Below are 18834 nucleotides of genomic sequence, written 5' to 3' on the forward strand. Positions count from 1 at the left end.
GATAAATAGACTCAACCATGAGCTCAAATACTCCCCTATCCCCAATGGAACAGCCCTTGTAGGATAAAGACATTTAACTCAATAAGACAACATGAAACTATACACATAATGCAAATACATGTTTTGAGGTGTCTAATGTTTACACTGGGTTCACACTAGTGCACGGACTCTGTTTTCAGGTTTCCGTCTTCTGCATGTCCGACTCTGTGTCCGGTTTTTAAAAAAATGGTTTCGCGGCTGAGAGCATAAAACACTCACCACCGCTCACAGCCGGACATCTTTCATACCCATTCAAATGAATGGGTTTGAAAGAGTCCTGCAGCTTTCTGTCTCCTGCTCTGTTTTGTGCAGGAAACGGAAACCTGTATGAACGGAGACCGGGTGCAGATGTGAACGAGCCCTTACTAATGTTTAGCAGTGTCCACTGGGATGCTGCAGTTAGTGCACAGGAAGTGGAATGCCATCAGTGAAGTTCCTGTAACATATGACATAAGACATGTGTCAGCACGGGAAGGGCTAGATCTAGTGGTAAGAACTGCTGACTGCTCTTACTGGGTCGCGGTCATACAGTTGGGTGATAGAGACTGGAGAAACTCAATTCTAGTGATCAGTAAGGGTCCCAGCAACCAATCAGTCAAACGTTTATCACCTTTCTAGTGGGTGTTTCTGGCTGGTATGCCACTTTAACAGATGTAGTCGAACAGGAACAATTCTGGATATCTTAAGTTTTATTTTGTTTCATGAATCATTGCAAAACAAGGAAGTGGTGTTTCCAAGACACTGAGCAGTTTGATACTAGACACTGCAGAGACATTTCATATTTAGATTGTGATTGTGATGTGATTGATTTATGAATCACAATCTAATTATATGCAATTACAGCTATGTTCACACTGCTGGTAAATATATGTTCTTCTATCCAATCAGAACTACACAACAAACTACATATGAAAAGGCATCACTCTCTTATTTGGAAAAATAGAATTGATTGTGGCAGTGGAAATGATCAAGACTGTTCTACTCCTACCTGTGATCATCTTTGTAGGCAAACTACATCTATAGATAGCACCAGGTCCGTGTTGGTGAACCTATGGCACGCATGCCAGAGGGGGCACACAGAGCCCTCTCTGCTGCACACATCCTGGATATCCTGGATATATCCTGGATTGTTCACTAATGGGGATTCTGGTACAGGATTTCCCGTTAGTGAGTGATCAATTTTTTCAGCTGCATGTGCAAATGCACATACAGGTAAAAGCTGTCATTGTAAGCCACAGGTTAGTGGGGCCGCAGCTTACACTAACTGCAGAGTGTGACCTCTGCGCTAATGCAGGCACAATGATGTAAGTCATCAGCACCTGAAATCGTAAGGAGGAGAAGGCCTGGCTGCTCTGTGTGGGATTCAGGTAAGTATAATACTATGTGTGTGTGGGGGGGGGAACTAGTGTAGAGCATATAATTCTGTTTGTTGGGGTGGACTACTGTGGAGCACATAATACTGTGGGGGCCTAAAGTGAGGCATATAATACAGTATGGGTGACCTACCGTGGAGCATATAATATTTTGTGGGGCCTACTATGGAACATATAATACTGTGCGAAGGTCCACTGTGGAGTGTATAATACTTTGCTGGCGCCCACTGTGGAGCATGTAATACTGTGCAGGGTACCATTTTGAAACATATAATACTGTCTAGGGGCCACTGTGGAACCCACTGTACTGTGAGGGCCACTGTGGAGCATGTAATACTGTGTTGGAAACACTTTGTAGCATATAATACTGTGTGAGGGCCACGGTGGAGCATATAATACTGAGTAAGGGCCACTGTGCAGCATATTATCCTGTGGAACACATTGTACAGCCTGGGGACCACTATGGAGCAGATTGTACAGCCTGGGGACCACTATGGAGCAGATTGTACAGCGTGGGGGCCACTACTGGCAGATTGTATTGTATGGAGGCCACTGTGGGGCAGATTGTACTATCTGGGGGCCCCCTCACTATTAATATCACACAGTATCTGTTTCATAGCAGACACCATACACCATAATACAGTAATATAACAGTGTGATGGGTTTTGAAGAATTGTGAACAATAACTCAATTTTCCTCTGGTCTATGAATAAGTGATGTACTGTCTATAAATCTGAAGGCTATCTGCATGTTAGCAAACATGTATATTGCTTCGATATAGAGTTGCTTTATGGGGTTGTGTACTTTAGAAAGTCGATTGCTCAAAGTAAAAGGGTTGTCTATTTAGAAATCTTGTTTCCATATAAAGATCTTTATTAGGGAATTTTAAGTTGATAGACATAGTACCTTATTCAGGATTAAAAATCCCTTCAAGAAACCTAACCCTTGAATTTAATTATGTAAAATATCCAGTATTTGGGTGAAACTTGTGGTCACGTATTGTGAGGCCTTAACATGATAGGAAGAGTCAGCTTGTTATAAAATCAATCTAGAGGTTTATTAATATCTTGAAAGAAATCATAGTAACAGGGAAAACGTCCAGAATAACAGAAAGGTCAGTCAATGTCTCATTAGCTTACATCATCAGAGAAGTTACGTTTCTTCATCAGGATACCTTGTAGAGTTACAGCTTGGACATCTGGTTGATGGACTTGCGGGCTGGTCACGACGTATCCTCCATGAATGACCACCACCCAGGACCACCCGCAATGGCCCTCACAATGGCCTAGACATGTGTATCTGTCACTCATTTAGGTTCATGAGAGGGGGTGTTGTCTTCCGTCTTGTTTCTATGTAAGGACATTTCTAAAATGGTGTACTCTAACCGCACCCATGTACCAAAATATAGAAGAGTGAATTCAGCAGAGTGTTAACTCCATGTATGCTAGAGGATATTGTAATATCTTAATATTTAACAAACTAACATGTCTAGCAGATGTTATGGCCACCAAGAAAAACATTTAATCAGCAAGGAACATTCTCGAAATAATGCTTGTCCCTGTTTGTTCACTAAATAAATTACAGATAGAATGTCCAACTGGAGAGGTTGAAAATGGCGCAGTGTTAGGTGTAGTGTCCTGAGCTCTTTCAAATTTGTTGGCATGGACACCTATTCATACGACCATCTCCCAGGACCTAGAGACAGACTTGCCAACCCACTAGCTTGGCAAGGTTCACACTAGGGCTTGGGTTTCTGTTTTTTGGGTCCACTTCGGGATCTGAAAAACAGAAACCCAATCCTCTTAAAAAGCGGTTACCCACAGAATCCCGCGGTCTCTATAGACTATAATGGGGTCTGCCAGGTTTGCGCCTGAAAAAAAAAAAGGTACACATGATAACAGTGCAACATATATCCTATTAATATTATAAATGTGAAATGTTTGTGGGTTTGGATGTTTGGATGTTTGGCGGTCAATCACACAAAACCCGCTCCATCGATTTGGCTAAAATTTTCCACAAGCATAGTTAATACACCCGATTGCGCAATAGGCTACTTTTCAACACAATAACCCACATACGTTTTCCACAGGACCCCCACAAAAAACAAACTGACATCACCATCTCTGCAATCTCACACACTTTGGACCATAGCAAGCCCCTAAATTTCACATTACCCTCTACAGCCTAGCCCCTAACCCCACACACTCACATTCACCTATACTTTCCCACTTTCACCCTCACCTTCACCATACTGCAGGAGGCTACCTCTGTCACTCTCTGGATCAGCCATCTTTGCCGACCCCCACCGCTGGGAGGATCCGTGGTACCGCCCACCACACTACTACACTATCTTGACAGGAGCATGCGCACTTTGCACACATAAAGAACGTCTTTCCCGCACGCCACCATTTTGCACCTACAGCTTAGGCCGCAGCACCCGAAAGACTGGCTCCAGGCCGCAACACTACCCGACGCCGCTTTCACCTCCCTGCTGTTTCCTCTGCAGGATACATCCACCAGTCCAACACTGGTAAGTTCACATACCATTCTTCCACTACCAGGACCTCTGGCCTCTCTACTCCACTGTACCAACACCATACGCTCCATAATAACCTAACCCCTCTCCCGCAATGCCCTATCGTTCCACTTCTCCTCCCCAAACACACCTCCCAGTCATTTGTACCTCACTTCACCCCCCTTGCTGCATACCACCGGTCACTTCACTTACACTGCCTCTGCTCCCTGCCTTATCTATTCCGCCACCTTCTCTACCGGTTACTATAGCAGCTGCTACCTCTCCCACGCCTCCCACTCAGCTGACTGTGTCCAGGCTGCTGCAGGCTATGCTACGTAGCCTGCAATAGCACTGGCACTATTATGCAATACATAGCAATACATTAGGATTGCAATGTATTGCATTCTTTAGGACACCCCCTCCTGTTCTACAACCGTATTGTTTTGCAAGCTGCTGGATGCAGCCTGCAAAACTCATTACCATTAAAATAAAAATAAATAAATAAATAAATAAAAAATGTGAAACACACACATTACCGAAGTATATTAACTTGAAAGACCTCAGTCCCAAACACTCTATGTACACTTTTGGAAAACAACGTATAGCAGCTCAAATAAAAACTACTGTAAACAAAAAAGCCTCACGTATTCTCTCAATTACCCAACATTCATATCCCATACCTTTTACACACTAATAAAATTTCACCCGCAACTCTATTTACACACTTCTACAATCACCGCAGACGAAGTCGCGGGTAGCAGCTAGTATATATATATATATATATATATATATATATATATGTTACATATATACATAATACAAATATTCTATAATATTTGTATTATGTATATATGCAGTCTTCCCTATGGCAGGATCACCCCACACTCGGGAACAAACACCAGACATTTCATCTTCGATTCAGTTTCTTCCCATCCATCAGAAAAAAAACACATCTGCTTATTGTCTGAAAAGTGATTTTATAGAGAGTTAGACAACCAGTTGAGTAATCTCTTGATACTTCTGCCCAATAGGTGGTTTAAGAAACTTAACCCTTCTGTGCTACCTGAAGGACATTCAGGAAAAGTTAATTTTGAGACTAAGTCTATATGGTGGAAAATGAATCAACCACAGATTCGGGGGCTGGAATACGCTCCCACGTGCTTGACAGATTTCTGTGTGCCAATAACCAATAGTAAGAAGATCTGGGATACGATACTTGTTTTTATGTAACTAGGGATTTATTTATACTGGAATTACATCCATATGTCTCCATAGCACAGAAAAACTGAGCATAGTCAAATAGGTATCTCCTGCATTGTTTACAGGGTTCAGCTTCCTGCTATACAACTTCCACACTAACCCCTCTCACCTCTTTCCCTCTCTCCTCTCTCTGTCCATACACCCCCTCCCTGTCTCTCTAGTTGTCTCGCCCTTCCCTACCTACTCAGCCCAAACCCCCAAGCCCATTATATACTTACCTTCCATGCTTCTTCCTGTGGGACGGCCTTTCCTTCTTTACTGATTTTGCAGGTGTATGCTCTTCTCCCAGCACTGCTCTGGTCTCTGCGCAGTAGAGGTGGATTATCGACAGTGCACAGAGCAGCGCTTGGAGAAGAGGGCACAGAATCAGTAAAGAAGGAAGAGCTGTCTTGCAGGAGGAAGTGATGATCCGTTTCTGGAAATTGGGAAACAGATCATCACCAGATAATCAGAAAATGTCCCATGTCACATGATCACCCCAGGGATATGGGTAAATATACATTTTTGAATAATTATGTTATGTAGAAAGTTGGAGGGGGAGTGTGTTTAGATTAGTGTAGGGATTTCCAATTATCCCAGACAACCCCTTTAAGAATAGTCTTAACTTTATTATAATATAATCAGGATTGATCTAAGATTTGAGCATATTCCTCTTGGAATTCGGCCTAGTTTGTAGTATTCCATCAAGGTGCAGTAGAGGTGATGGGGCATTAATCTATTACACAGTCCAGTCACATTAAAGTCACATTAATGTCACTTGTCAAAATCCAGAATAATCACTTTTCGCAGAGCGGACCGCTGCAAGATGTGCAGGAAGAGAGGGGATGTTGTTATGATGTTCACTGGGATGTTGAGCCATGCCGACTCCAGTGCCATGATCAGATGCGCTAGGTTATGTAGTTGAGCATGAGCATCCATGGCATGAACAACCCGATCAAGGTGGTCCCACAGATTCTTGATTGGGTTCAAGTCTGGGGAATTTGCTGGCCAAGGGAGTACAGTAAACTCATCCTGGTGCTCCTCAAACCACACACGTACACTGCGAGCTTTATGACACGTCGCATTGTCCTGCTGGTAGATGCCATCATCCTGAGGAAAAACATTTCGCATGTAGGGGTGAACATGGCCCGCAAGGATAGATGCATACTTGTGTTGATCCATCATGCCTTCCACAATGATGAGTACACCCAGATGGCTGATGACATGTGCCTTCTGCGATTGGTTATTTAACATTGACATCAAAAGTAGGCAGTGGTCACATTAATGTGACTGGACTGTGTATAATCCCTTTCCACATCCTGAGTCCACAGTTTAGGTCCACTGATCTGTAGAAAGTTTTGGATAAACTGACTTTATAGCAAATGTCTTGTGCTGTATTGTTATTGTAAGTAAAGGTATTCCGTATGGGTTAGTGTCCTGGTGCCAGGAAACCGTGACAACTGTGTATATCTAATATTATACTGCTCTCCTGTGTTTTATGATTGGTGGGTGCCAGCATGAGAGCCTGTTCCAGTGTGAGGGCAATTAGGGATTTATTTATATAGGAATTATATCCATACTAGCAGTTACCCACGACTTCATCTGCGGGTTGGCGGTGGTGCTGAACCGCTTATATTTATTGTTCTCCCATGTCTGCCCCCGGTTTCTTGGCCCCCCTATCTCTGCCTACAGTTTTTTGTCCCCCCATCTCTGCCCCCAGTTTCATGTCCTTCCCTTCATCTGCCCCCAGATTCTTTTCCCCCTATCTCTGCCCCCAGTTTCTTGTCCCCCCATCTCTGCCCCCAGTTTCTTGTCCCTCCCTTCATCTGACCCCAGTTTCTTGTCCCCCTATCTCTGCCAGTTTCTTGTCCCCCCTTTCAACGGCCCCCAGTTTCTTGTCCCCCATCTCTGCCCCCCATTTGTTGTCCCCCCAACTCTGCCTCCAGTTGCTTGTCCCCCCATCTCTGCCCCCAGTTTCTTGTTCCCCCTCATCTCTGCCCCCAGTTTGTTGCCCCCCTATCTCTGCCTCCAGTTTGTTGTCCCCCCCCCCTATCACTGCCCCCGGTTTGTTGTCCCCCCATCTCTGCCTCCAGGTGCTTGTTCCCCCATCTCTGCCCCCAGTTTCTTGTCCCCCCTTCATCTGCCACCAGTTTCTTGTCCCCCCATCTCTGCTCCCATCCTCATGCCCCCCCCCCACATCGTCCCCAGTGTAGTCGGACTTACCTTGCCATGCTCCACCGCTGCTCTCTCCGCTCGCTTGCTGCACATCAGTGTCAGGCGGCTGGCTGCGTGTGGCGTATAGGAGGTAGAGCGAGGGCATCAGGTTGCTATGACAGCCCCCCTGGCCTGTCAGGCATGCGCTCATATTGCAGCCTAGGCAGGTAAACTGCAATCCAGGCGCCGGTATCATACAGTGCATTGCCGAATACCGAAGCCTGTATTGCAGGGTGCCTGCCATACGCAGCCAGCCGCCGGACACCTATGTGCAGCGAGCGAGCGGAGAGAGCGTCGGTGGAGCGTGGCAAGGTGAGTCTAACTACACTGGGGCCAAAGAAGGGGGGGGACATGAAGCTGGGGAATGTGGTTTTGGTGATCTCCCCAAAATCCATTCAGCCGTTTGGCTGTGATTGAGGAACAAACATCCAAACACACAAACCCACAAACTCACAATACTCACAAACTTTCACCTTTATAATATTAATAGGATGTCTCAGCGTCATAGAAAAACAAAGTAAAGTCACATTGATCCCTATAAGTACAACATATTATATTAGTTCCTCAAACATTGTAGTCTGATTGACTTTCCTCAATGGGTATCAGAAACAGAAGTAATTCTGTGGATAAGCATTGTATATATGTTAGACACTGGACCTTAGAAAAGGCCCTATTTACTTACCGATCCCAGTTCCTGCTTGTGGCCCTTATCACGTCAGTATGAGATGCAAGGGGCCCCCTGAAGGGCAGAAGGGGAAGCAGAGGCAGCCGTGAGCATGAGCTGGGATGGGTAAGTAAGGTCGCGGCAAGAGTGTGGCAGTTGTGTTTGGACAGAATACATCCGAATTGAAGCCGCTATTATTATAATCTGGGAACTTTTCAGACCCCAGAGTATAATAATCAGGGGCTCAGGGGAGGTGACAACATAAAAACCAGTGTTACTTGCCTCTTCTGGGCTCGGGCATGACTCCATGCTGTCTTCAGGAGTCTGTAGTGATGTCATAGATGCCATGTGGTTCAGGCTGTGTCACAACGCATAATGACACCGGAGTAACCTATAATCTATAATGCTTGAGCGCAGGAGAGGTGAGTACTACTGGTTTTTATGTTTGCTCATCTTCCCTGGATCTCTGATCATTATACTTTAGGGACTGAAATTTTTGCAATATGTGCAACAAACACCATAGGGGCCAATATGGAATCTAATACTGTGCAGAGGGGCCACTGTGGGGCATTCTATTATATGGAGGCTGCTATGGGACATTATTCTGTGCAGAGGGCCCACTATGATACATTTTATATTGTGGAGGGGCCGCTATGGCACATTATACTGTGTGAAGAGGCCACTATGTAACATTACAACTGTGTACAGGGCTGCTATGAAACCTTACACTGTGTGAAGGGGCCACTATAGGACATTATACTGTAAAGAGGGGCCGCTATGGGATACTATACTATCTGAAGGCCACTTTGGGACATATAGTGAACAAATGGGTTGTTATACCATGTGGAGGCCAGAAAAGAGGGCACTATGCCATATAGGGATGGGGTCAACAATTTGCTATGAAACATAGTCTTTGCTAGTTATGCCCCTGAATAAACCTTTTTTTTTATTGCAATTGGGTAATGCCAACTATCTGTATTCTCTAGATGTACATGTGTATTGCTGTTTACTTTACCTACCTATTAATAAAAAGAATGTTGGGGCACATTCATATTTAATCAGTGAGGAATTAGTAACACGTCACTGAGGTTAGTTAGGATGTTATTGAAATTGTGGGAGATAAAGCAATAGTAGCTTGATTTAGTATTAATAATGATTTACAAAATAATATAAAATAAAATGTAAATAGATGGGAATGAGCTAACGTCTGGCATCATACTGTTCAATGGAACTGCAATGTCTAATATCAATTCCAATGACCAAATTACTTGTAAATCTATAAAGAAATAATATAGTCCGTACTATGAAGGGAATAGTGGAATGTCTACATGCACATGACCAAGGGCGTAACTACCATAGAGGCAGCGGAGGCGGCTGCCACAGGACCCAGGCCATTAGGGGGCCCGGTGACAGCCGCTACCGCTGCGTTTTTTTTTTTTTTAATAAGCCGTTACGGGCCCTATTTACTTGCCGATCCTGGCTGGGCCGGGATCGGTAAGTGACACCGCGGGCCCCACAAATACTATCATTATACTCGGGGGTCTTTGCAGACCCCCGAGTATAATGATCGGCGGACCGGGAGAGGTAAGGGAATGTAAAAAATACTGTTACTTACCTCTCCACGATCCTGCCAGGCCTCCTTCATACTTGTCTGACGTCACTGACGTCACATGAACCCGGCCTGCTTCCCGGGTCATGTGACGTCCGACGTCATTAAAGAAGGACGAGAGCAGTGGCCGACAGCATATGAGCCAGGGAACAGGTAAGCAACTGGTTTTTTTTATGTTTTTGGGGTTTTTTTTCTGAAAAGACCCCAGAGTATAATAATTGTTTATGGGTGTCCACAGTGGGACATAATACTGTGTGCAGGGGCCACTGTGGGGGATAATACTGTGTGCAGGGGCCACTATGGGGGATAATACTGTGTGCAGGGGCCACTCTGGGGGATAATACTGTGTGCAGGGGACACTCTGGGGGATAATACTGTGTGCAGGGGACACTATGGGGGATAATACTGTGTGCAGGGGACACTATTGGGGATAATACTGTGTGCAGGGGCCACTATTGGGGTTAATACTGTGTGCAGGGGACACTATTGGGGATAATACTGTGTGCAGGGGCCACTATGGGGGATAATACTGTGTGCAGGGGCCACTATGGGGGATAATACTGTGTGCAGGGGCCACTATGGGGGATAATACTGTGTGCAGGGGCCACTATGGGAGATAATACTGTGTGCAGATGCCACTAATGGACATAATACTGTGCAGGGGCCAGTAATGGACATAATACTGTGTGCAGGGGCCACTAATGGACATAATACTGTGTGCAGAGCTTACTAAGGGACATAATAGAGTGCGGAGGAGGGGGTCGGTCGAGGTCTTCGGCGTCGGTTGGGGGGGGGGGCGCCATTCCTAGTTACGCCACTGCACACGACCATAGTGGTTTTTACTCTGTTCACAAAATCTGTGAGTCTGTGCTACAAATACAGACAGGGATAACATTTGCTCCATAATTCGTGGATAGTTTCTAGGGCCCGGACACTGATCAGTAAAAACTATGGATTTGCGTATTGGGGCCATAGAAATGAAAGGTTCCATATACAACCTGCAATTGTGGACAAAATGTAAAAAGAAAAACAACTACATTCTTGTGCATGAGGAATTAGTATCAGTATTCTTACTAACCTCGGTGACTTTTACCATGAAAGCTATAGTAAGGAGACATAAAAGAATAGTTATTTAAACAAAATATTTTAGTTTTTAGCTGTTTTCTTCTATCTTTTTCCTAAATAGAGAATCTATTATAAAGGTGCACATGACATGACATGAATGCATATATACTGTAGGTGCATTATATGAAACTAAGAAAGAGAGAAACTAAACATTTTTAAATTGGAACTAGTTTTGTACTATATTTTTACAGTTCATTTTTCCCAATTCTTCCCTTTTCTATTACACATGATGCTGTTGACCTTTTTTGGTTGTATCTCTTCTTTGGAGAGGACTTGCATAGAGTCTAAATACTAAGGAATAAGAATGGGCCTCCTGAAAGTATAAAGTCACCTAGAGGTTGTTAAGAGACATTTTGGATCTGGCAGACACTTGAAGTGTTGACATGACATGACAAAGTTTGTAAATTTTTTACATTTTGTTTTAATAGCTCTTTATTACTTTTCACAATACCAGCAAGGTTTGACAGCGGGGACACAGTGCATCACAAAATTTGATAATACCAAGCCTAAACCACAAGAGCTTGGCTTTCTTAAAGGGGACGTTGTTACTATAATCAACAAATGCCAGGTAAATGTATTTCCCATTGTTGTGTCTTATGGCACAAATTTATCAGGGATAGTTCAAGAAAATCAAGTAATTCAGCTCTTCAAATTAAAATTTTTCTTCAAGGACCATACATTTGGAATGTAATGGCCATATTGTTCACTCCATGATAATTACGGATTACTTTATTTTTTTACACAATAAAAATACTACTGACGCTAGGTTCACACCTGCGTTCTTCTTTCCGTTCTGTGCTTTCCGTCTTCTGCATGCCAGAAGACGGAAAGCACAGACCGGGTCCGGCCGTGAGCGGCGGTGAGCGTTTTATGCTCTCTGCCGCAAAACCGGATTTTTTTATCCGGACACAGAGTACTGCATGTCCGACTCTGTGTCCGGATTATAAAACCCGGTTTCGCGGCGGAGAGCGCAAAACGCTCACCGCCGCTCACGGCCGGACATCTCTCTCACACATTCAAATGAATGGGTGAGAGACTCCTGCAGGTTTCCGTCTCCTGCCTCTGTTTTAGGCAGGAAACGGAAACCTGCAGTACGGAGAGGGCGACGCAGATGTGAACGAGCCCTGAGCTGGAAGATACTTTGTGTACTGGAGAAATGGTACCAGAGTTACAGATATACACATTGAGCACCTTTTAACTCTCATTTTGCTGAATCCGCCTCAAAATCAGCCTCCAAAAAAAGTCTCCCAATAGAGTTCTATTGGGAGGCTTTTTTTGGAGGCTGATTTTGAGGCGGATTCAGCGTCAAAATCAGCGCCAAAAATTCCGTGTGCACTGATGAACCGGTCTTTCAGAGTGATGAAATGTCATTTTCCTTTAGATGTGGTTTTGGGTTAGGTAGATCTCTGCATAGGAGTATTATAGGGGAAACACTGAGTGACATGGAGACACATTAAATAGTTGCAATGCAGATATGTTATTAAAGATAACTGTATAAAGAACTGTCTCTTAAATCTGAGCAGGTATTACCATATTTTGTGGTGTAATAAATTGCTTTCATTTACATTTTCTCTTGCAACATATTCCAACTCTATATTCTTTTCACCTAAGGAGAGAGGCTGGTATACAGCCCAGCACCATTCAAGTGGGTTAAAAGGTCTGATCTCTGCAAATGCAGTGCGTGAGCGGCCGCCTATTAAAGTTGACCAGAGACATAGTTTGATGCCGTAAGTTATTTGTTATTTCAAAGTTAAATATGGATATTCTATTAACATTATAATCTTATATGTTCACAGGGCCTATTTGTTCTATGTCGCCTATTTTTTAATCTGCTGCTGACTACTCATTGACTTTAAAATGTTATATATTTCATTGGTTTTAATTATTAAAATGCTGATATTTTCTCACTTATAAGTACTTGATATATGAAATAAGGCTTCTCCAAGGTTACTGAACATTTTATATGTATGAATGCCTTTGTCATACAAATGTAATAGTAATCTGAAGAATCTCTAACTTCTCTTTCAATTGCAGTTGGTTCCATGGGTCTATATCTGGGCATCAGGCTGTCCAAGAGCTTCACTCCAAAGAAGGTGGCTTATTTCTGGTACGAGAGTCAATAAGGCATCCTGGAGACTATGTACTTTGTGTTTCTCACAAAGGCAAAGTTATACAGTACCGGATTTGTTACCAAGATACAAAATTAAGCATTGACCTCAAGCAAAAATTCTGCAACCTTATAGATATGATTGAGGTAATATACAGCATATTACAGGAGCAGCATTTATTTGTACACTAGACCTCATTGTATAGTGCACCAATATAGAGGAATCTCTCTGATTGTCATTAAAGGGAGTCTATCATTAGAAAAAATCACATTTTAAACTAATGGCACATTGGAATAACCTTTAAAAAAGGCTATTCTCCTCCTACCTTCCATTCTCTACTTTTCCCCGCCCCATAAAAATCTGTTTATTGTGATATGCAAATTACGCTTACTGAGGGCATTCCCCCTGTGCTCCGAGCATCCCTGCATCATAACCTCTCACCTCCCCTTAATCAATTCTGTTCACATCCCTCTTCATGGTCTCCTGATCTTCTGCCTTGCATAGGCATCCGACATTGTGCTATACACTGACTGCCCATGCCCCACCACCATTTAGTGGTGGTCTCCTAACTGCTCAATTAACCGATGAGGCCAATCTCCAGCTTTAGGAAGGGACCTGGGATGTCACAGGTTGTGATGTCACGTGTTCTTCGTTGAGGCCAATGACTGACCTCATCAATCACGTGCGGAGGGGACTTCTGCTGGAAGACACTAACTGACCGGTAATACCAGACTGCGCTGGGAGTCTCCCGGGACAAGTGAGTATGATTTGTTTTTATTTTTTCTCCTCTCCAGCCTTTTTAAAAAATTTCATTTTTGCCCAGATAACCCCTTTAACTTCGGCTGTGTTTGCCTTAGAGATCTCTTGAAATTGGATAGATAGATTTCTAGTAGCCCTAAGAGTGTTCTACACTATGTTTGAAGCCATTTTAAGGTGTAGTATGTGCAAAACGATACAAATTTTGGACTTGAGCCACCCAAAATTAAACATCTATATCTATATTTGAGTGGGTTTGCTTTGCAGCTGCCTGCACAGAAAGTGGTAACAATGTCACTGTGCAGAAGGAAACAATAAAAGGAGATTGAGTGCTACTACTGTGACACCTTCATTTTCAAGATTAATTGGGGACCCCTATTGATAGTAAAGCAATGACATACTGTATGTTAGAAAAATACCATAACTTTTTTACAGTAGGTTCACACCTGTGTTCAAGTTTTTGTTTGTGGAGTTCACTTGGGGAATCCTAATATGCATAAATAAGTGGTTACCCACAGAAACCCGCAGACCTCATAGACTATAATGGGGTCTGGTGGTTTTCCACCTGATATCTACCTGAAAAAATAAAGAGAGAAAAGTCCTACTTGCAGGACTTTTCTCTGCACATTTTAAAAGCGGATTGAGGAACAGAATCCCCAATCGAAAATCAGATGCAGATGTGAACCTAGTCTGCGATGAGTATACATCTTTAGTATACATATAGGGAAAACTTGTATGCATAAAATCATTTAAATGGGTGTTCATTAGAGATGAGCGAACAGTGAAATGTTCGAAGTTCGAAGTTCCATTTAGAGTAGCTGCTCAATACTCGACTGTTCGATCGAACATCGAACCCCATTATAGTCTATGGGGAAAAAATACTTGTTTAGGGGGAAACCAATATTCGACTCAGGAGGGTAACTAAGTCCACTATGACACCTCAGCAAATGATGACAACACCTCTGGAATGCAACTGGGACAGCAGGGGAATCATGCCTGGGGGAATCTAACACGCCCAAGTCACAGTTTTACCCCAACATCACAGCCTATCAACTACATACTTTCCACACTCAAAAAAACCACTATGAAAGTGGAAAAATACCTGGAAACCTTCTTTCCTCCCCAATTGGATGGACAGAAACCCAAATTTTACTCTAATGAAACCTTAACAAGCACCTCTTTAAATCACGTTGCTCATGACAACCACAGATGGAATAGGCAATAGGAAATCCAACAGTATCCACCATTAACTGTCATTGTGGATGTGTGAGAGATGTGGTTAGACCATCCAAAATTCACTTTTCTGGCCCTTAACGTGAGCCCTTCCAAATTAAGTTAGAGGCCCATAAGCTGAGCTACCAGCAGAGATTGAGGCCCTTTAGGTGACTTCAGCCTCATACCAGCAGAGTTTTAGGCCCTTTAACTTAGTTGAGCCTTGCACCAGCAGTGTTTTTGGCCCTTAGGGTTAGTTGAGCCTTGCACCAGCAATGTTTTTGGCCCTTGGAGTGAGTTGAGCCTCTAACCAGCAGAGTTTGGTGAAATCAGAGTGGATTCAGCCTCTAACCAGCAGAGTTTGGTGAAATCAGGGTGGATTCAGCCTCTAACCAGCAGAGTTTGGGGAAATCAGGATGGATTCCGCCTCTAACCAGCAGAGTTTGGTGAAATCAGGGTGGATTCAGCCTCTAACCAGCAGAGTTTGGGGAAATCAGGATGGATTCCGCCTCTAACCAGCAGAGTTTGGTGAAATCAGGGTGGATTCAGCCTCTAACCAGTAGAGTTTGGTGAAATCAGGGTGGATTCAGCCTCTAACCAGCAGAGTTTGGTGAAATCAGGGTGGATTCAGCCTCTAACCAGCAGAGTTTGGGGAAATCAGGGTGGATTCAGCCTCTAACCAGAAGAGTTTGGGGAAATCAGGGTGGATTCAGCCTCTAACCAGCAGTGTTTGGGGAAATCAGGGTGGATTCAGCCTCTAACCACCAGAGTTTGGTGAAATCAGGGTGGATTCAGCCTCTAACCAGCAGAGTTTGTGGAAATCAGGGTGGATTCAGCCTCTAATCAGCAGAGTTTGGTGAAATCAGGGTGGATTCAGCCTCCAACCAGCAGTGTTTGGTGAAATCGGGATGGATTCAGCCTCTAACCAGCAGAGTTTGGGGAAATCGGGGTGGATTCAGCCTCTAACCAGCAGAGTTTGAGGAAATCAGGGTGGATTCAGCCTCTAACCAGCAGAGTTTGGGGAAATCAGGGTAGATTCAGCCTCTAACCAGCAGAGTTTGGGGAAATCAGGGTAGATTCAGCCTCTAACCAGTAGAGTTTGGGGAAATCAGGGTGGATTCAGCCTCTAACCAGAAGAGTTTGGGGAAATCAGGGTGGATTGAGCCTAGAAGGTTCAGAATTGTGCAACGCAGATGGTGGAGGAATATGAGGAGGAATTGTAGAAGTTGAGCGCAGACATGACAATTCATGTTGGGGTGCTTGACACTGGTGGGCTCGAAAATGATGGGTCTATCCAGTGGCTGTTCATTTTGATGAAAGTCAGCCAGTCGGCACTCTCAGCTGACAGCCGACTGCGCTTATCCGTGATGATACCACCGGCTGTGCTGAAGACTCTTTCAGATAGCATGCTGGCGGCAGGACAGGACAGCGCCTCCACGGCGTATAGGGCAAGATCAAGCCACAGGTCCAACTTCGACACCCAATACGTATAGGGCGCAGAGGGATCGGAGAGGACAGGGCTGTGGTATATTCCCACAACATGCGCCTATACTTTTCCCGCCTGGTGACACTAGACCCCTCAGTGACGGGAGTTTGGCGAGGGGGTGCCATTAACGTGTCCCAGAGCTTAGACAATGTACCCCTTGTGGGTGTGGACTGGACGGCACTTGTTCGCCTCATGGAGGAACTGTCCTCTCTGCCGCCAACGACATTTGATGGAAACATCTCTATCATGTTCTGCACCAATTGCTTGTGGCAATCCTTAATGTAATTGGCTCTCCCCTCTACCAGAATAAAAGACGACATGTTATTTTTATACCGGGGGTCAAGGATTGCAAATATCCAGTATTGGTTGCTCTCCATTATTTTGACTATGCGCTTGTCACTTGAAAAGCACCCCAACATGAAGTCATCCATGTGTGCCAGAGTCTTGGATATAAATCTTGAAGCAGCCATACCAAAGCTTAGTATCATCCTCATTAAACAAAATGCTGCTCTTAAAATCCTGAGAGATTCTTTTTTCAAGATCTTGCTATTTGTCCAAGACTAATTCCCTTAGAACAGGGGGCTCAAACTCGTGGCCCGCGGGCCAACTGCGGCCATAGGGACAATAGTGTGCGGCCCCCAGCTGACGCCAGGTGTTTAACTATGGCGGCTGCCCGGGGGTCGGGCGGCCTCCATAGCTGCCCGCACCGATCAGAGACATTAACCCCTCCGGCGCATCGGTGAAAGCTGACCGAAGCGCCATTTTCCTGGCGGCGCATGGGCACTGCTATTTTGGCCATCACTGCCGGCGTCTGGAGCATGCTCCAGGACCGACGTCACGTTGTTGACATGACAGCCAGGAGCCTTGTAAAGGCTCCCTGGCCTGTCTGCAGTGATTTTCTGCATAGAGCAGCCTGCAAAAGAAATGACGATTTTTTGCAATGTATTGCAATGCATTAGCATTGTAATGCATTGCATTAGTGATCAGACCCCTTGGGGTTCAAGACGTCTTGGGGTCTAATAAATGCAAGAAAAAAATGTAAAAAGTATTAAAAATTCAAATCACCCCCCTTTCCCTAGAACACATATAAAAGTAGTTAAATACTGTGAAACACCTACACATTAGGTATCCCTGTCCGAAAACGCCTGCTCTACAAATCTATAAAAATATTTTTCCTGTACGGTAAACGCCATAGCGGGAAAAAAAGTCAAAAGTGCTAAACCTCCATTTTTTTCACTGTTTTGCCTCTGATAAAAATTTGAATAAAAAATGATCAAAGCAATACCAAATCCCCAAAATGGTATAAAAGTTACGGGTGTCAGAATATGGCGACTTTAAGAAAAAAAAAATTTGGCACAGTTTTGGATTTTTGTTAAGGGGTTAAAATTAGAGATGTGCGAACACTGTTCGGATCAGCCGATCCGAACAGCACGCACCCATAGAAATGAATGGAAGCACCTGTGACGCCGGCAAAGTCAGCGTCCATTCATTTCTATGGGTGCGTGCTGTTCGGATCGGCTGATCCGAACAGTGTTCGCTCATCACTAGTTAAAATGTAAACAAAACCATATAAATTTGGTATCTCCGGGTTGCTAATCTTAAAACATATCTACTGATATTGATAACATTGGAATGTTTTTGTAAGAGCTTTTCTTGTGAAAAACCTGATGTGGCCCAACCTCACCCAGACTCTACCTCCAGCGGCCCCCGGGTAAATTAAGTTTCAGACCCATGCTTTAGGCTGCGTTAACACGGAGCAACGCGTCGCTCATTCTGAGTGAGCACAGTAAGACAGAATCCCATTGACTTCAATGGGTTCGGTCATACACGCGCTACCAATTGAACTCAATGGGAGGCTTTTTTACCTATTGCTTTCAATGTGATACGCGCGTCATCAACAGGAGGCATTATCTCTTGAATTTAAGGTCCCCAAACACTTTATTCTGAATTGTTGTTTTTCTTTTTACCCGGATTGAGTCCGAGGGGGTGTTGTTCATCTTTTGATCGTCCGCCTCAGACAGCGCGGGGGGGGGGGACATTACAATAAATACAATGCAGTAATACCCACAGGAGACGTCTCCCCACATTTCCTGTCTCTTCCCTTTGGACAACCATATCCACTTCTTTCAGCTGTGACTTGACTCTGTAAAGTTTGAAACATAGACATCTTTGACTCCTCATTTCACCATGCACCCAACCCATATATATATATATATATATATATATATATATATATATATATATACTAGCTGGTACCCGCGACTTCGTCTGCGGTGATTGTAGCAGTGGGTATATACAGGCGCGGGTAAGGTTTTCGTACTGTGTATAAGGTATGGGATATGAAATGTAACTTTGTATCTTGTTGCTGTAATTCTGAGACTGTTGTGTTGAAGTTACTTTGTATTTGAGCTGCTATATATACGGTGTTGTGAGAAACTTTACATAGTGACTTTGGGACAGAAGTATTTGAAGTTAACTCTTTCCCGCCAATGGC

General features: G+C 44.0%; 1 protein-coding gene across 1 annotated transcript in view; it reads left to right on the forward strand.

The window, feature by feature from the left end:
* The window catches only part of MATK (megakaryocyte-associated tyrosine kinase), a 210144-nt gene that overhangs the window by 160179 nt on the left and 31131 nt on the right, over nt 1-18834 (forward strand). Inside the window, exons 3-5 of the mRNA XM_075281512.1 lie at nt 11233-11346; nt 12390-12505; nt 12813-13032. Of these exons, the coding sequence (XP_075137613.1) occupies nt 11233-11346; nt 12390-12505; nt 12813-13032 (450 nt within the window). The remainder of the gene's footprint in view (nt 1-11232; nt 11347-12389; nt 12506-12812; nt 13033-18834) is intronic.

The sequence above is a fragment of the Leptodactylus fuscus genome, chromosome 1, assembly GCF_031893055.1.
Source record: "Leptodactylus fuscus isolate aLepFus1 chromosome 1, aLepFus1.hap2, whole genome shotgun sequence".
NCBI classification, from domain to species: Eukaryota; Metazoa; Chordata; class Amphibia; order Anura; family Leptodactylidae; genus Leptodactylus; species Leptodactylus fuscus.